This window comes from Pipistrellus hanaki, assembly GCF_964339955.1.
Source record: "Pipistrellus hanaki genome assembly, chromosome: 15".
Lineage (NCBI taxonomy): Eukaryota > Metazoa > Chordata > Mammalia > Chiroptera > Vespertilionidae > Pipistrellus > Pipistrellus hanaki.
In genome coordinates this window covers 46,532,256-46,551,353 of record NC_140517.1, presented here as the reverse complement: position 1 = coordinate 46,551,353, position 19,098 = coordinate 46,532,256, and the positions used below count along the sequence as shown (strand labels likewise).

General features: G+C 56.2%; 2 protein-coding genes across 7 annotated transcripts in view; one reads left to right on the top strand and one right to left on the bottom strand.

The window, feature by feature from the left end:
* The window catches only part of VRK3 (VRK serine/threonine kinase 3), a 29,978-nt gene extending 27,339 nt beyond the window's left edge, over nt 1-2,639 (top strand). For both annotated transcript variants that reach the window (XM_084906097.1, XM_084906098.1), the window contains 2 exons: nt 699-847; nt 2,302-2,639. In XM_084906097.1, the coding sequence (XP_084762223.1) occupies nt 699-847 (149 nt within the window). In that variant the 3' untranslated portion in view covers nt 2,302-2,639. The remainder of the gene's footprint in view (nt 1-698; nt 848-2,301) is intronic.
* Nucleotides 2,640-4,726: 2,087 nt separating this feature from the next.
* On the bottom strand, nt 4,727-11,133 carry SIGLEC11 (sialic acid binding Ig like lectin 11). 5 transcript variants are annotated; one of them, XM_084906030.1, is made up of 9 exons: nt 11,059-11,133; nt 10,598-10,978; nt 10,202-10,477; nt 10,012-10,059; nt 8,864-9,121; nt 8,431-8,769; nt 8,182-8,272; nt 7,841-7,922; nt 4,727-5,362 (listed from the first exon to the last, which is right to left on the bottom strand). In XM_084906030.1, the coding sequence occupies exons 1-9, from the start codon at nt 11,096-11,098 to the stop codon at nt 5,162-5,164; spliced, it is 1,716 nt and encodes a 571-aa protein (XP_084762156.1). In that variant the 5' UTR covers nt 11,099-11,133; the 3' UTR covers nt 4,727-5,161. The 5 variants fall into 5 exon arrangements, with proteins under 5 accessions (XP_084762156.1, XP_084762158.1, XP_084762157.1 ...); XM_084906032.1 differs by having other exon boundaries at nt 4,727-5,437; nt 8,443-8,769; XM_084906031.1 differs by having other exon boundaries at nt 8,443-8,769.
* Between the last annotated feature and the right edge of the window lie 7,965 nt (nt 11,134-19,098).

Sequence of the window (19,098 nt, the reverse complement as noted above, 5' to 3'; positions counted from 1 at the left end):
TGCGGGCACATCCCCAGTAGGGGGCGTGCAGGAGGCAGTTGATGGATGTTTCTCTCTCATCAGTGTTTCTAGCTCTCTATCCCTCTCCCTTCCTCTCTGTAAAAAATCAATAAAATATATTTTTTTAAAAAGAGGACTGCGAGCCTCACCTGAAACGCAAGCTGCGGCGTCCCTAGGAGGAGCCTGGGCGGCCACGCCCCTTCGTCGGCGGTCCGTGGCCTGTGGCTGCTTTTGTGCGAGCAGCCGAGCTGGGTCCTTGCAGACCCTGACCCCCGGGCTCACAGGGCCAAAGGCGTTCGCTGTCTGGACGGGACGGCGGACGTTCGCTGTTGCAGACGCGCTAACGCCGGCAGGCGGCCTGGCCCCCGTCGGTCGCTGAGATCCACGTGGAGACAGTGCAGGCGGGCAGGGGTAGGGCTCAGGTGGAACAGGCTGGCTGTGAGTTGACAGTGTGGAGACCGGGTGATGGGGTCGAGGTGTTCACGATATTGTTTTCCTGTTGCACACGTCGGACGTTTTCAAAAAAATGGCAGGGGGGGAGGGGGCCAGGGTCCAAGTGCCTGTGGCAGTGCCAGGCACAGAGGCAGCAGCCCTGAGTGGGGGTGGGGGTGGGGGTGGGGGTGGGGAGGGACCTCTGGGCACAGCTCCCCGCCCCGGTCGGCCCCTCTCACCTCTCCCTGGCGGTGTCCTGCCCACAGAGACGCTGCAGGAGTACCTGAAGGTGGTGCTGGCCCTCAAGTACGAGGAGAAGCCGCCCTACGCCTCCCTGCGGAGCGGCCTGCAGGCCCTGCTCCGGGATCTGCAGGTGTCGGCCTATGACCCCATCGACCTCCGGGTGATGCCGTAGGTGGGTTCCGGCGGGAAGAGCCTGCGAGTCTCCACCCCCCACACCCCCACCCCAGCCCCGAGTCCCAGGGCCGACTTCCCAGTCACGTGCTGCATTTCTCCACAAGGTGCCTGAACTTTCCAAACCCCGACCCGCCTCCCCAATCACAACTAACGAAACCCCACCCTTTAGAAAGAGGGGGGCTGGGGGGCTCCTGTAACTAGAAAATTCCAAGGGGAAGCGTTAAGCGCGCTGGATCAGAGCCTAGAAAGTAGCATTGAGATCGTATCTGCCTCTGTCGCTCTGTCCATCCCCTTTCCTCCCTCTGTCCCCCTGTGGTCCCTGCTTCCTTTGGGTCGGGCTCCCTTGTCCCCCCACACAGAACCTCGCTGGCTCTGTGCCCTGCTCTGTGCGCCCCTCGGCTTGTCTCGCAGCCCCTCCTGCAAGTGGGAACGTCCACGCAGGGTGCTGTCCACAGCCCGGGCCGCCTCTGCTTGGCCTCCTGGGGTTTGGTTACCATGTGCACATCCTGGCGAGCACCTGTGTCCGTGATGATTGCATCGCCCTGTCTGTACCCATCTGCCCCCCATTTGTGCGTGTGACAGTGTCCGGGAACTTGGGGGAGGTCAAAGCTGAGCCAGACTCGCTGTGGAGGGGCCGCCCGGATCCTCTCCCCTCGGGGCTGGCCGCGCCTCCACGCAGGCTCTCCATCGGACCGAGGGGCCATCATATTTATAGATTTTAGAGAGAAAGGGAGAGGGAGAGGGAGAGATAGAGACATCCATGATGAGAGAGAATCATTGATCGGCTGCCTCCTGCACGCCCCCTACTGTGGATGGAGCCCGCAGCCCGGGCATGTGCCCTGCCTGGCACCGATCCAGAGACCTCCTGGTTCATAGGTCAGCTCCCAACCACTGAGCCACGCTGTCCAGGCTCTGCAGACGTTCTTAGTTGTCACCACTGGGGAGAGGGTGCTCCTGGCATCTGGTGGGTGGAGGCTGGGAGCCATGGATGCGCCTCCTCCCATTTCCGCTGAAATGAGCTATAACCGCGAGCATAACAACTCTCTGCTTAGGGCGGCTCCTCGCCTTGGCCTGCGTGCCTGACACCCCTCCTCCGGGCCACTCCGCCAGCCACACCGGCCTCCCTCAGATTCTAGCCGAGGCGGAGGAGCTTGATCCCACCCCGCGGCCTCTGCGCTAGGGTTGCCATCGTCTGGAATGCTTTTCCCCTTTAGTTTTTCTCAGATCCTGCCCCCTCCCCCACCCCACCCCCTTTTGCCCCTCCTTGAGGTTCCTCACCTCCTCTCTGATCACATGGCCTGCTTTCTGCGCAGCCGCCGCCCCTCTGGAGGGAAGTGTCTGATCTGTAGTGTCCCCGCCCCCTCCTCCCAGCTGTGAGCCCGGAGTGGCCTCCCCGGGCCCAGGCGGCCCTGAGTGCAGGAGACACTCACTGCCGTTCCCATTGTCTTCCAGGACTTTCAGCGCCCAGTGTGAAATAGGGGGGAAACGGGAAGAAGAAATGTGAAATCCAGGCCTGCTGTAGATAAGCTTCTAGAAAGACCCCTCGGACGTGCATCCCCACTGCTTCTGTAGGTGACGCTGCTGTCCAGCCAGGTTGGCGGGGAACACGGGACTCGCAGTTAGGCTCCAGTATCGTGAACGGCCTCCTCCGCCGTGCCTTCCTCACAGCCGCCATCCCCGCAGCCGCGGGGGCGGTGAACGGAGAGGACACTCAGCTAGGGGACGGGTCCCTCAGGGGGACCCTCCTGCCATTAGAACCTCCGGCTTTGGTAATAAATTGTTTCACGGGAGCTTGGAGAGTCGAGTGTCTGCAAACGATGTTCCTTTTGGGAAAGCTTCACTCCCTTTTTCTTCCCATTCACCCAACCTTCCATCCACATCTACCCTTTCATTCATCTGTCCAAACTTCATGGAGCCACCCATCCATCCATCCATCCATCCATCCATCCTTCCTTCCATCCATCCATGTACAGATGCTTCTCAACTTACAATGGAACCACATCCCAGTAAATCCATTGTAAGTGGAAAATATTGTAAGTTGAAAATGCACTAATGGCCCTGGCTGGTTTGGCTCAGTGAATAGAGCATTGGCCTTTGCACTGAAAGGTCCCAGGTTCGATTCCAGTCAAGGGTATGTATCTGGGTTACAGGCACATCCTCAGTAGGAGGTGTGCAGGAGGCAGCTGATCAATGTTTTTCTCTCATCAATGTTTCTGACTCTATCCCTCTCTCTTCCTCTCTGTAAAAAATCAATAAAATATATTTTAAAAAAAGAAAGAAACAGAAATAAAATACACTAATGGCCCTGGCCAGGTGGTTCAGTTGGTTAGAGTGTCATCCTGATACGCCAAGGTTTCGGTTTTAATCCCTGGTCTGAGCACATACAGCAATCGACCAATGAATGCATAAATAAGTGAAACAACAAATCTCACTCTCTAAAATCAATCAATAAGGATATTTTTTAATGTACTTAATGGACTCGGACACAGATCTATACCTTCCATAAAAATTAACTCAAATGCAAAACTATAAAACTTCTAGAAGAAAAGATAGAAGAAAAACCTATTTGACTTTGGGTTTGGTAAAAAGAGAGAAGCCCAGCCTGTGTGGCTCAGTGGTTGAGCGTCAATCCATGAACCAAGAGGTCACGGTTCGATTCCAGTCAGGACACATCCCTCTGTTGCTGGCTTGATTCCCAGAGTGGGCAGGAGGCAGCCAATCAGTGATTCTCATCATTGACGTTTCTTTCTCTCTCTTCCTCTCCCTTCCTCTCTGAAATCAATAAAAACATATTAGAGAGAGAGAGGTTCCGTAGTCCTGATGCAGGCAAAGCAAATTGTGCGTGAAAGATGGAATCACCGCACGGAATCTGAAGAGCAGCCGGAGGCTGGGGGAGCCGCCCGCCCCGGAGGCCACCAGCACCGAGTACGCAGAGATCAAGATCCGCACGTAACGGGCCCCAGTTCCAGCGACCTCTGGCTGGAGGCCCAGCGCTCTCTGGGGCGGAGACATCAGGGACAGGCCCAAGAATTAGCTGACGACAGGCGAGTCCCACTGGTGCCGCGATGGGCAGAAGTGGCCTCAAATTCCAGCCTCTGAGCCGCCTCTGCACCCGGCCTCTCTGAGCCGCCTCTGCACCCGGCCTCTCTGAGCCGGCCTCTCTGAGCCGGCCTCTGCACCCGGCCTCTCTGAGCCGCCTCTGCACCCGGCCTCTCTGAGCCGCCTCTGCACCCGGCCTCTCTGAGCCGGCCTCTCTGAGCCGGCCTCCTGGAAGCCCAGGTTGGCTATTTCACCACAGGAACTCCTTCGCGGGTTGTCTGAACTGAATGGTAGGTAGGTCATCTCACTGCACACACTTCCTTTCATTACATGTTCCTTCGGCTTTGGTTCTCCATAACGGTTTCTTTTTGCAGAATTTGCTTATAAGATTCCTTGCCGTTAGAGCCTGTGTTCCATTGACTTGGCAATTAGTTTCCACAGTGCTCACATCCGACTGATCTTGTTCTCTTTCCCACTGACTGTCCACTTCGTTTCCCCCTGGTTTCCGTTAGTGAGGAAACATGCTCAGCATGGGCACGGTGCTCATTGAGTGTTTGTTGTGGGGCGTTGAGGCAATAATTAGGTAAAGCTCCAGGCAGGCGCATGCGCAGAGCACCACACCGAGGCCACACCTCTCCCCAGGGAAGCCAGCCCCGGGGGAGGAAGAAGGGTTGGGCCACTCCACGGGGTTGTTCCAGCTTCAGGGAGCCATGAAGGCCCGGATGAGGCTGGCATTGGGCTGCACTGCAGCTCCATTCTCCCCTCCCCTCCTAGGGACCGTCCTTGGAGCTTTACCTAATTATTGCCTCAACGCCCCACAACAAACACTCAAGTTAGGTGTTTTTAAAAATATATAATTTCATTGATTTCAGTGAGCAAGGGAGAGAGAAACATCAATGATGACCATCGTTGATCAGCTGCCTCCTGCACACCCCGCACTGGGGATGGAGCTCACAACCGATGCATGCGCCGTAACTGAGAACAGTGACCTCCTGGTTCATAGGTGGACGCTCAACCACTGAGCCACATTGGCCGGGGTCCAGCTAGGGTTACTGTGTGTGTGTGTGTGTGTTACAGAGGGTGACTGGGAAGTAGAGTGACTTGCTCAGACTCCTGCTCGTAGTTGGAGACAGGCTGGAATTTGAGGCCACTTCTGCCCATCGCGGCACCAGTGGGACTCGCCTGTCGTCAGCTAATTCTTGGGCCTGTCCCTGATGTCTCCGCCCCAGAGAGCGCTGGGCCTCCAGCCAGAGGTCGCTGGAACTGGGGCCCGTTACGTGCGGATCTTGATCTCTGCGTACTCGGTGCTGGTGGCCTCCGGGGCGGGCGGCTCCCCCAGCCTCCGGCCCCGGAAGCTGAGGGTGGCGTAGTGGAGCTCCAGCTCCTCCCCCGAGGCGGGGGCGGGGGCGGCAGGGGATGCCGCGGGGGGCGGGTGGCCCAGCTGGCTTCCTGGCAGACACCCACGCTGGTACCCCTGAGTGGAGGGGGGAGAGGCGGTCAGATTAGGATAATGGGGGCTGGCAGTCAGCCTGGAGGGCCCACAGCTAACCTGGAAATTGAGCAAATTAGTCTTTCACCCGCTCATCCCACAGACATCGGTAAAGCCCCATTCACTGAGTCAGTCAGCAGATATTTTAGAGAAGCGATGCCTGGCTCTTGGTGATGGATCGCCAGCCTCCCAGATTCCTCACCAGAGTCCACTAGGGCAGTGGTCGGCACACTGTGGCTCTTGAGCCACATGCGGCTCTTTGGCCCCTTGAGTGTGGCTCTTCCGCAAAATATCTGTGCAACTGCCGAAACCTGTTTGGCTCAATGGATAGAGCGTCGGCTTGGGGACTGAAGGGTCCCGGGTTCGATTCCGGTCAAGGGCATGTACCTTGGTTGCGGGCACATCCCCAGTGGGAGGTGTGCAAGAGGCAGCTGATCGATGACTCTCTCTCATCGATGTTTCTAACTCTCTATCTCTCTCCCTTCCTCTCTGTACAAAATCAATAAAATATTTTTAAAAAAATATCTGTGCAATTGAAACGTACAGTTCAATTGAAACTTCGTGGCCCCTGCGCAGAAGTCACTTTTCGGCTCTCAAGAAAAAATTTCAATCTTTATCCTGTTGATATTTGGCTCTGTTGACTAATGAGTTTGCCGACCCCTGCACTAGGGCGACACTAACTCTATTCTATTTGCCAGGTGGGGAAACTGAGGCGAATACCCCAAAAGCACACATGCAGTTGTTGGGAGGGCCAGGATTCACGCCCGAGTCTCTCTGGCTTCGGTGCCTCCTGCCTAGGGGACAGCGCCCTGTGCCAGGCCCTGGACAGTCATGGGGGGGCAGAGCGGACACCACCCTGACCCGCCAGCGTGCAGTGGGGGGCGCAGGCCTGCAGGTGGCAGTCGGTTACGTTCCTCTCTAACCGCGCATTGGAAAGGATGCCCAGGAATGGGCGGCGCAACGAGGAGGACAAGAATCTGCTCGGGCCAGAATATCAGTGGATAGAGCGTTGGCCTGTGGACTGAAGGGTCCCGGGTTCGATTCTGGTCAGGGGCATGTACCTCTGGTCGGCGCATCCCCTGTGGGGGGGTGTGCAGGAGGCAGCTGATAGATGTTTCTTTTTCATCTATGTTTCTCTCTCTCTCTCTCTCTCTCTCTCTCTCTCTCTCTCTCTGTAAAAAATCAATTAAAAAATATATTTAAAAAAAAAAATCTGCTCAGACCCAGACTGCCCTGCCCTCGGGGCCGCTCAGCATTTCAGGGGTTCCTCTGTGAACGACGTTATGAACCCTACAAAGGATACCGTACGGTAAAGGGTGACCGCGGCCCAAAGAGAAGTCGGACCCTGTGCCCCAGCACCTGGGCGGGAACCTCTGAGCCAGGGGTCCTCAAACTTTTTAAAGTGGGGGCCAGATCACGGTCCCTCAGAGAGCTGGAGGGCCGGACTATATGAACTACTAATTCCTACTGTAACACCTCGGCTGCGCTCACTGCCCAAAAAACCTGGCGGGCCGGATCAGACTCCTCTGCGGGCCGCATGTGGCCCGCGGGCCGTAGTTTGAAGACCCCTGCAAGCCTTGGGACGTCCTGCCTGTTCACGGGGGACCGTGGGCCACACCAGGCCGTTCGTGTGATGGATGGCGGCCTCCGCCACGTGGTGTCAGATGGAGCCTGAGTTCAGCTACGTGACCATCTCCCACTTAGAACTGGACGTCAGGCTCGGGGCTTCCCCGGAGGGTGCCCGTGCCGGGGCCGCACGTCACTGCTGGGAGGAGTGGGCACCGTCCGCGGGACTCCGCCGAGCGACCGCAGGACCCGCGCCCGTCCTCCTGGCCCTGCCCCTGCGCCTCTTCCAGGGCTGATTCTGGCCCCGCCCGCCCGCCATGGTCAACCATGACCGCGAGCCGTGGTCGGCAAACTGCGGCTCTTTGGTCCCTTGAGTGTTCGAATGCCACTTCATCAAAATAGACTCGCCCAGGCTAAACACCGACTTCTGCGCATGGGCCACGGAGTTTCAATCGCACTGTACGTGCGCGCCCACACATGGTATTTTGTGGAAGAGCCACACTCAAGGGGCCAAGGAGCCACAGTTTGCGGACCACTGACCACGAGCATAACAACTTCTCTGAGTCCTTTGGGGAGTTATGAACATGCGTGTCTCGCGTCCCCTAACCTTGCGGTAGACAATTATTTGGGGGCGATCCTTCTGGTGTCCTGTATTGGGGAGGAGAGACGGGATGGAGGAGGAGGTGGGAGGTGGGGACAGGGAGGGCCCCGCTGGACCTGAGCACACTCAGTAAGCCCGGAGCGGAGGGATGCCCACTCCCGGCCGCCGGCCTGGGTGCCTGGACGACGGGGACCCAAGAGGAAAGCCTGCTTGGGGCTCGAGGACCATCTTCAGTCACCGGGATGGATGTGGCCGCGGCGTCCTGGGGAGAGGGAGGGGGCGGGGCCACGACTCACCGAGGAGCCGGGACCCCGCGTGGAGGGGGCGTCCTTCTCACCAGCTGCAGCCCGGGGTGCGTCCCTCCTGCAGGTCTTCATTCTGAGGGGGAGGCGGGGACCCCTGAGCAGCCTGCCGGGGCGGGCGCAGCGCTCAGAGCGTGGCCACCACACCCACCAAGAGCCTGGGAGGGCCGACGACGCTGGATGCAGGGACGGGCCTGCCCTCTGACTTCCACCATGGGAGCAGCCCCCTTCCGGAGGCTGGGTGGCTGGGTGGCTGGGTGGGGAGGGCCCAGCCAGGCGGCTGTGCGGGGTTCCAGGCCCAGGCCCCCCCTGCGCTCCCCCGGGACCACACTCACATGAAGACCAGGAGGCAGACGCTGAGCAGCCCAGTGAGCCCAGCTCCCGTGACAGCCCCCAGGACGAAGGTTTCCCTGAGCGCGGGCTTCCCTGCGGACACATGCGTTTCGGGGTGACTCCCCTCCAAGCCCCAGGACCCTGTGCCCGGCCTGTGCTCTGTGCCCTTACTGGACTCCGCTCCCACCCCCACCTCTTCCTCCCTTCACCCCTTTCTTTCCCGACTCAGCCCTCCTCTCCCCCAGCCCCACCTTCTCTCTGACCCACTCCCTTCTCCGTGGCCTCTGCCCCCAGCAGGCCCTGGCCTGGCAGCAGCAGGACCCAGGCGCTCTGGGCCCCGTGCTCATTCCGGGCCTCGCAGCTGAGCCTGAGGTCAGGGCTGAGCCCCTCACGGAGGCTCAGGGAGCTGTTGGTCCAGGGCCCGGCTGAGCGGGAGGTGACAGCGTGGGAACCGTTGCCATGGTTCCCCTCCAGCAGCCCCGCCCCCAGCCGCCAGCGCAGGGAGGGGGCGGGCAGGGCCCTGGCGGAGCAGCTGCAGTGCAGAGCCTGGTCCTCCCAGGAGCAGGAGGGTCCCAGCAGCTGCGGGGGGCCTGTGGGGAGCGAGGAGAGGGGTCAGCAATGCCTCTGCCCTCCTGGGACCCCGTGTGCCCCCACCTCTCCACAAACACACACACACACACTCACTCTGCACACGGAGACGCAGGGAGGCGCGCAGGGAGCCCCGCGGGTGCTGAGCTCGGCAGGTGAATTCGCCTTCGTGCTCCGCCTCCACCCGGGGCAGCTCCAGGACCCCGGGCTGGCGGGGCTGTGAGGGGCCCAGGGGCCGGCTGCCCTGGGCCCAGCTCAGCGTGGCCGGAGGGTTGCTGTCGGCGACACAGAGCAGGCGGAGCGAGTCCCCTTCCCGGACTGGGAGAGCTGAGCCGTTCCGCACGCGTTCCAGCTCTGGAGAGAGAGAGGGCCTGCGGATCAGAAGTCTTCTTCCTGTTCCTCTCTCCTCTCCCTTTTTTTCTTTTTAAATATATATTTTATTGATTTTGTACAGAGAGGAAGGGAGAGAGATAGAGAGTTAGAAACATCGATGAGAGTCATCGATCAGCTGCCTCCTGCACACTCCCTACTGGGGATATGCCCGCAACCAAGGTACACGCCCTTGACCGGAATCGAACCCGGGACCCTTCAGTCCCCAAGCCGACACTCTTATCAATTGAGCCAAACCGGTCCTGGCTTTTTTTTTTTTTTTTTTTTTTTAATATATATTTTATTGGTTTTTTACAGAGAGGAAGGGAGAGGGATAGAGTTAGAAACATCAATGACAGAGAAGCATCAATCAGCTGACTCCTGCACACACCCACACTGGGGATGTGCCAGCAACCAAGATACATGCCCTTGGCCAGAATCGAACCTGGGACCTTTCAGTCCACAGGCCGATGCTCTATCCACTGAGCCAAACCGGTTAGAGCCTTTTCTTTTTTTAAATCCTCACCCAAGGGGGTGTGTGTGTGTGTGTGTGTGTGTGTGTATGTGTGTGTGTTTAAATACACTTTTATTGGTTCCAGAGAGGAAGGGAGAGGGAGAGAGACAGAATCATCAATGATGAGAGAGAATCATTGGTGGGCTGCCTCCTGCACGCCCCCTAGTGGGAATTGAGCCCTCAACCCAGGCACGTGCCCTGACCAGGAATCGAACCGTGACCTCCCGGTTCATGGGTCCCCAGTTCAACCACTGAGTGGACACTGCCAGCCCGAGGCTGTGTTTTCATTGATTTTTTGGAGAGAGAGGAGGGGAGAGTGAGAGAAACTTTGATGTGAGAGCGAAGCAACCCCCCCCCTTACCTGTGTGGCTTCCTCGGGAGGCGCTGATGGCCAGGCTCTGCGGGGCATCTGGCCGGAGGGACACAGTGAGGAACAGAGGCCCTTCCCCTGCTCCCCCACCCCCAGGACGCATAGAAATGGGAAGTGGAGACGCCGCGCCTGTGTGCTCCCTGCAGCCCGCCCCCCCACCCGGCGTCCCGGCCGGACTCACAGGACACGTTGAGCGTGATGGTCCTCGCGCTGCTCTCGTTAACCCCGGGGAAGGTGACCCGGCAGGTGAGGTTGGTGCCGTGGTCCTGCGGGCGGGGCTCGACCACGGTCTTAGAGGCCGATGGGCTCAGCTCCCGGGAGCTGAAGATCTCCCCGCTCCAGGAGAAGGCGCCGGGCTGCAGCCTGGCGCAGACCCCAGGCAGGGAGCACACCAGGTGGCTCGGCCGGCCGGCCTCCAGGGGCGTCTTGACCTGGATGTCCGGGGTCTGGGTCAGCGCTGGAGAGAGAGAGACGGTGAGACGGCGGGCCTCTCCAGGCTCAGAGGGGACCCCTTGTGTGCACCCCAGCCCTGAACTGCTGCCGGACCCGGTGGCCCAGTCCTGGGACCCCTTCTTACCTGTCACGGTCACGTTGAGCAGTTTGTCCCTGTAGGTATGGTTCGCACGGCCCCTCTCCAGCTGGAAGAAATACTGCCCACTGTGTCTGGGCCCCGCGCCTGAGATGCTCAGCGAGCAGTTGCCGGCCCCCGGGTCCCCAGAGAGGTAGAATGGAGAGAGTTTCCCCTTCTTTACTGTATTTGTGGTTGGCTTGTTTGTGGCCACGAGGACACCTCCGACAGCATCCCTTTTCTTGTACCAGTAGCCGTACGCTGGGGTCGAGTCGCTCCAGCCCTCCCGGGGGTAGGACACCTTGCAGGGCACGTGCACGCACAGACCCGCCTGCACCGTCACCGAGTCCTGCACCTGCAGCTGGTACTCTGGACCCTTCTGGGGGGACCCTGTGGGGACAGCGGCTCAGCTGCAGCACCAGCCCCCGCCCCGGCCCTGCCCGGCCCCGGCCCTGCCCTGGCCCACTCACCTGCCCGCAGCAGCGGCGGCAGCAGCAGCAGCAGCAGCATGTCTGGGCCCGGCTGGGCTGTCCCCGGGCTGTCTGGCGTCTGTCCTGGAAGGAAGCGCCAACAGGAACCTTCTGGAGGAGGGGGCAGTGGCCACCAGAAGCGGAACCCCAGGAAATGCAAACGGCCCAGAAAATCCCCTCTTCGGACTTCTCCTTTCGTGGAGGAAAGTAACAAGGCAGAGAGAGAGCGTGTGGCCACCCTGGGTCATTCTCAGGGTGGACAGTCCCAGGAGTGGGCCTTTGGGGGCAACAGGTGAGTAAGGGCTTCAGGTGAGATGCTGGAAGCAGGCATTCATTCATTCACTCATTCATTCACTCATTCATTCACTCATTCACTCATTCACTCATTCATTCATTCACTCACTCATTCCTTCATTCATTCACTCATTCATTCATTCACTCATTCATTCACTCATTCATTCATTCACTCATTCGCTCATTCATTCATTCACTCATTCATTCATTCATCAGGAACACATCTGTTCGATGCAGGAGCTGGGGGCCCCGAGGAGAGTCTCACCTCCCAAACTCTGCCCCCAGGGGCCTCACCCTCGCATGGCCCCAAAGCCATTGCCCCCCAGGCTCCGAAATGACACTTACCTTCCTGCCTATCTCGGGGCCAAATCTTTAGTCCACACAGGGCTCCCAGCTCCACAGTGAGAAGCAGGGCCAGCCCGGCCGGCATGGCTCAGGGCTGAGTGTCAACCTATGAACCAGGTGGTCACAGATCCCTTCCCAGTCAGGGCACAGCCCAGATTATGGGCTGGATTCCCATTAGGGGGCGTGCAGGAGGCAGCCGGTGGATGAGTCTTTCTCATCATTGATGTTTCTCTTCTCTCTCTCTCTCCCTTCCTCCCTGAAATAAATATGTATATATTTATACATATATTTAAATTGGGGGCAATTGCACAGGGATCTACACTCCTAAGGGCCTCCTGCCAAGAGTTCAAAATTCTTAATAATTTTACCTTAAAAAAAAAATACTCACTTGAGGATAGAGTTATTTTTTTAAATATATTTTATTGATTTTTTTTTTTACAGATAGAAAAGGAGAGGGAAGGAGAGTTAGAGACATTGATGAGAGAGAAACATCGATCAGCTGCCTCCTGCACACCCCCCACTGGGGATGTGCCCACAACCAAGGCACATACCCTTGACCAGAATCAAACCTGGGACCCTTGAGTCCACAGACTGGCGCTCTATCCACTGGGCCAGATGGTTAAGGCTTGTGTCTCTTCTTATAAGGACACTAATCTTGCCCTGGCCAGTGTCACTTAGTGGTTGAAGCATTGGCCTTCGAAACTAAGGGTCACTGGTTTGATTTCATGTCGGGGGCACATACCTGGGTTGCAGATTCCATCCCCAGCCCCAATCAGGATGCATGTGTCTCTCTCATTAATGTCTCTCTCTCTCTCCCTCCCTCTCCCTTTCTCCCTTCCACACTCTCTCTAAAAATAAAAGGGGAAAAAAATATCCTTGAGGTGAGGATCAAATAAATAAATAAATAAGGGCACTAATCTTGTGTATCAGGGGCCCACCCTTATGACCTCCTGTGACCTTAATGATCTCTAATGGCCCTGTCTCCATATTGGGGGTTAAGGGTTCCACATGTGAATTTGTGGTAGGGGAGCAATTCAGACATAGCACTGGGAGAATTTCAGCACTGCCACGTGACTCCATCAGGAGAAACAACTGGAAGCTTGCATCTGATCTGTCCTGGTCTGTGCCCCATTCCCCTTTTCCCTTTGCGGATTTCATCTGTATCCTTTTGCTGTGAAAAAAACCACGAGTGTAATAGTTTCTCTTAATTCACTGAGTTCTCCTAGCCGCGAGTTGGACATGCTTGTAGGTCTTGGGGGCTTCCAGAACAGTCTGTTCCCCTCTTCAGGCTGTGGTGCGGGAAGCACCCCCTCCGTGGGGGCGACAGCGCCCACCTGCAGATTCTGCAGACCGGGGCTCGGCGTCCTCGGGGCGCCCCCTGGTGGGCTCATGCAGTAGTCCTCTCCCAAGGGCCCAGATCATGTCTGTCGGAAAGTTGCTGACCAGGCAAATGTCCCAGTTGATCACAAACACATAAAAGGAATTGGGGTGAGTGCAACCAGAATTGCACAGAATAAAGAACCAGGAATTGCAGAGAATAAAGAATCGGTTCCCTTGCATCTGGAACCAGTTCCCCTTTTCTCAACCACTAGCCCCTCAAGCATATGGTGCCATTCCTTTCTGTTGTTGTTAACCCTCACCCCAGGATGTTTTTTTTCCCTTAATGACATTACTTGTAACTAAATGGTCTCAGCGGGTACCACAGGGGCACCACCAGCATCAACAGTCCCAACCTGTGCCTTGTCCACCCAGGGTCATTGCATCTCCTGCCTGTCCCTCCCCCTTGCCTTTGCTGCTATTTTGAACACTGCCCAGCCTGAGGAGGGGCTCAGGGGAGCAGGCTCTGTAAAAAGGGAACCCCAGGACTTGTTTTTGACCCAGAAAACCAGGTATGTGTGTGTGTGTGTGTGTGTCTTTGCACCTGTGCCTCTGCCTGCAGGTGCGCATGTCTGTGTCTCTGAGTGTGTATTTTTTTAAAATATATTTTTATTGATTTTGTACAGAGAGGAAGGGAGAGAGATAGAGAGTTAGAAACATCGATGAGAGAGAGTCATCGATCAGCTGCCTCTTGCACACCCCCTACTGGGGATATGCCCGCAACCAAGGTACATGCCCTTGACCGGAATCGAACCCGGGACCCTTCAGTCCCCAAGGCGATGCTCTATCCATTGAGCCAAACCAGTCTTGGCTGAGTGTGTATTTTTTTAATCCTCACCCGAGGATATTTTTTTCCATTCATTCCCAGAGTAAGAAGGGAGGGAGGAGGGAGAGAGAGAGAAACATCGATGTGAGAGACACATCAATTGGTTGCCTCCCACATGCAACCCTCCTGGGGCTGGGGTACCTGCAACCGAGGTCGTGCCCTTGACCAGAATGGAACCTGGGACCCTTCAATCCTTGGAGTCAAACTGGCTAGTATGTCCTGAGTGTGTATTTTGTGCCTGCATGTCCATGTGCTGTGTGCATGTGTGGTAGGCATTTGAAATCAGCCCCGTGAGCTAATACTGAGCGGGACCACGGTATCTTGGGTACCACATGGAAGACCAGGAGCCATTAGTGTGTATGCGGGAGGATTGGCTTTGATCATGAAAACCTGAGTGGGCCTGGGGGCCCCCCACCTGTGGGAGACCAGGAGCCGCGCTCTCAGCCTCCGGCTCATCCTGTGGAGGCCGATCTCTTCCAGAGGTAGGAGGGCTCTCCTGGTTCCCGATCTGTATCCCCCGCCCATCAGGCTGGCCTGGGCCAGGAGGGCTGAATCCCGTGCCCCTCACAGCCCTCAGACCCCGGCATCCTGGAGCTGCCCCAGGCGGAGTTGGGGCGTGAAGGTGAATTCACCTGTGGAGTCCGGTACCTGAGCGGGGCCAGCAGGTGGCGAGGCGGCAGGTGAGTCCCCCAGACTCCTGCCCGGGATCCTGGGGCCTGAGGGACTGGGGGGTGGGGGTGGGAGAAGGAGGGGTTCCCACCAGGTGCAGGGACAGACCTCTAGGGCCATCGGGATGTGACGCTGCCCAGGGAGAGACGAGGATGTGGCGATGAGTGTTTCTCTCTCCTCCCACAGACAGAATCAACGAAAACGCCAGCCAGGCCCTCATGGCTCAGGGGTTGAGCGCAGAGACCTATGGACCAGGAAGTCACAATTCACTTCAGGTCAGGGCACAGGCCTGGGTTGAGGGCTCCATTCCCAGCCGATCAATGATTCTCTCTCATCGTTGATGTTTTATCTCTCTCTCTCTCTCTCTCTCTCTCCCTTCCTCTCAGAAATCAATAATGAACATGTACTTAAAAAAGAAAACATGCCAGCCAAAACCGGTTTGGCTCAGCGGATGGAGCATCGGTCTGTGGACTGAAAGGTCCCGGGTTCGATTCCGGTCAGGGGCATGTACATTGGTTGCCGACACATCCCCACAGTGGAGGGTGTGCAGGAGGCGGCTGGTCGATGTTTCTCTCTCGTTGACGTTTCTAACTATATCTATCCCTCTCCTTTCCTCTCTGTGAAAAATCAATAAAATATATTTAAAAGAAAAAGAAAACACGCCAGATTTCAGGTGGAGGATTCAAGAAGATAGTGCATGAGAAGCTATATAATCTCTCTCTCTCTCTCTCTCTCTCTCTCTCTCTCTCTCTCTCACACACACACACACACACACACACACAGATGCCCGCGTGCTAATCACAGGCACTATGTTACCTTGCGTGGCCAGAGGGCTTTGCAGACGTGATTATGTGTTAAGGAGCTGGGGGTGGGGAGGTCCCGGGGGACCCTGTCACAAGTTGATAAAAAGGAGGCAGATGCGACTATAGAAGGGGAAGGGCTGTCCCCGCAGGAGAGATTGCAGTGGCTCTGAAAAGGCAGGAACATTCTCCTGGTGAAACATGGTAGTAGAAAATGCGGTTTGGCTTCTGTACTTACTTGTTTGCTAAAACAAGAGAGAGTTATTTTGATTTTCTGGACTTACACATGCTGTCCCAACACTCCATGGGGGACGGTTTGAGTGTCCCATGGATGGTGATCTCACTGGTCATCGAAGCACCTTCTTCTGGGACCCAGCAAGGATCCATGACCCTAAATGGCCTCAGGAGCTACAGATGACGTATTTCCGTGGACTCAGTGGCCCGGAATCAGAACAGACCCTAAATTGCCTCAATAGCCCTTATAAATGCATTCCAGTTGACGCGGTGGTCCCAGAATCTGGGCAGCACAATTATTCTAAATTGCCCTGGTGGTCCCAGATAATGTGCTTCTGTGGACTCAGTGATTGGCAGATACTTTAGGTAACTAACTTGCTCAGTTTTGAGTCTGTAAAATGCTTTTCGAGAAACAGGTTCCTCATTCCAGACCCAAAAATGTAATCGATACCTGTGTGACATTCTGCCCGTATAAGCCAGACGTGGCGAGCTGTGCGGGGCTGCGAGATCTGGAGCTTTAGCCTCTCATATGCCACCAGCCTTTAATAAATGACTCCACGATCGGACTTTTTGAGGCGTCCTTTGTAAGATGGGGGTACACTACAACGCCGGGGCCTCTAGGAGGAACCAGCCCTGCCCACGCCTTGATTTTACCCCACGAGACTCAGTTTGGACTCCTGAACCACCACCTCCAAGGGTAACAACACATTTGTGTGGTTTTAAGCCACTAAGTTTATTTTTTTTAAAATATATTTTTATTGATTTTTGTACAGAGAGGAAGGGAGAGAGATAGAGAGTTAGAAACATCGATGAGAGAGAGTCATCAATCAGCCGCCTCTTGCACACCCCCTACTGGGGATATGCCCGCAACCAAGGCACATGCCCTTGACCGGAATCGAACCCGGGACCCTTCAGTCTCCAAGCCGACGCTCTATCCACTGAGCCAAACCGGTCTCGGCTTAAGCCACCAAGTTTAAATGTCCGCCCTGGGGCGGCTCTCCGGCGGGATCCCCACCACGCCCTACGAAGTGCTTTATGGATATTCACCCATTTAACGCTCAGGACAACCATAGGAAGCAGGCGCTGCTGTTCCCATTTGATCGCAGAGGAAACGGGCCCAGAGAAGCTAAGTTAGCAGCCCCAGGTCACACAGCGGGCTGGGGGCCTGGAGGAGGGAGTCCGCCGCGTCTGTCCCGCCCACACCAGGCGGCGGGGAGGCCTCTCTGTACTGAAGAGGTCCTGGATTTGGGGTCCTGTCTGCCCTCCCTACCGGATGTGAGCTCGGACTTCATTTTAAGAACCTGCGGATTCGCCAAAACCGGTTTGGCTCAGTGGATAGAGCATCAGCCCGTGGGCTCAAGGGCCCCGGGTTCAATTCCGGTCAAGGGCATATACCTTGGTTGCGGGCACATCCCCAGTAGGGGATGTGCAAGAGGCGGCTGATCGATGTTTCTCTCTCATTGATATTTCTGACTTTCTATCCCTCTCCCTTTCTCTCTGTAAAAAATCAATAAAATATATTTTTAAAAAAACAAAAAAACAAACAAACAAAACCCTGCGGGTTGAAGGAGGGAGGAATGGGACCCAGAGTGACCGCGCCCCTTGGACCGCAGTCCTCCCGCTGAGCTTCGGACAGAGATGATCCAGCAGAACCCGCTCCCGGCGGAGCACGGGCGCCACCAGGCGGCGAAGTGTGAGACAGCGCGGCCCGCAGACCCGAAATCGTTGCTTTGGGACCTTGGTGGAGCCTCACGCGGCTCTTCGGCCCCTTGAGCGTGGCTCTTCCACACAACACCACGGCCTGGGCGAGTCTTTGTTGAAGAAGTGGCATTAGAAGAAGTTTAAGTTTTAAAACGTTGGCTCTCCAAAAAAATTTCAATCGTCGTACTGTTGATATTTGGCTCCGTGGACTAAGGAGTTTGCCGACCCTGGCCCGACCCTGGCCCCAGGGGCCTCCTTCCTGGCGGTTTCCGCCTCCCTGGGCTTGTGGCCCCATCACTCCAATCGCCGCCGCCTCCTTTCCTCTCTGTGTTCCTTCTCTTACGAGGACCTTTGTCATTCCACTTAGCGCTCCTACCTGCTTTTTCCCGAATAGGACACATTCATAGATCCTGGGAGTTAGGGTTGTGGGCAGATCTTCTGAGGGGTCACCAACCCACTACAGACCCCTGAAGGCTAACGGATCAAGGGTGGCCAAGAGTCACACTCATCATTCCCTGCCCCCACTTCATGGAATTGCAAGTGTCAACAACTAATTGGGCAGCTGCGATGGGCAGGGGTTTAGGGGGGGTGGGGGAGAGGGGTTGGAAACATCTGGAACTAGGGAGGTGATGGTTGTACAACATTGCAAATGCACTCAATGCCGCTGCATTGTTCACCTTCACAGCGGCTCTTCGTCCACAGCTAACAGAGCTTCCTGCCATGTGAACGGAGATAATGAGCGTTAAGTGCTTAAAATAGCGCTTGGGACATGGAGAACCCTCGGTAGCTGTAGGGCAGCGTGCCCACCACAGCTGCCAGCCCAGCTCCCACTGATCTCCCAATGACCCGGGAGGCTTCAACCAGGCAGGGGGTTCCTCTTCATGGGGCACCCACAACTCTTCTTTTAAAAAAATATATTTTATTGATTTTTTACAGAGAGGAAGAGAGAGAGAAAGTTAGAAACATTGATGATGAGAGAAACATCGATCAGCTGCCTCCTGCACACCCCCCACTGGGGATGTGCCTGCAATCAAGGTACATGCCCCTGACCGGAATCGAACCTGGAACCTTCCAGTCCGCAGGCCGATGCTCCATCCACTGAGCCACACCGGTTTCGGCCACCCACAATTCTTGCTGCAGCTGCCCCTTCTTCACGTTCTGGTGTCACCTTTTTTGGAGTGTGTGTATGACAAGGACCATGGGGAGCTAGCACCATTGGCAATCCTTTCTTTTTTAAAAAAATTCTTTATTAAGGTATCACATATTTGTCCTCATCCCCCATTCACATCCCAAACCCCTCCCCATGTATGTCTCCACCCCCGGCAATCCTTTCTTTTACCTAGTAATTGGTGGTCTGAATCTAAAAGGGGTGTTGCATCATTTTTTAAAAATGTTTTTATTGACTTCAGAGAGGAAGAGGGATAGAAACATCAATAATGAGAGAATCATTGATCGGCTGCCTCCTGCACACCCCCTACTGGGGATCCAGCCCGAGACCCAGGCATGTGCCCTTGACCGGAATCAAACCCGGGACCCTTCAGTCCACAGGCCAATGCTCTACCAACGGAGCCAGGACTGTTGTATCACTACCAGTTCAGTCAGTCCCGTCATGGCCTTGGCCATGCACCAAGTCCTGACCGTAAGTATTATGCTATTTCCTTTTTTATTTGTTAATCCTCACCCAAGGATGCTTTTAGAGAGAGGGAGGAGAGAAAGAGAAACATAGATGCGAGAGACACATTGATTGGTTGCCTCCTGAACATGTGACCGGGGTCATGAATGGAACCTGTAACC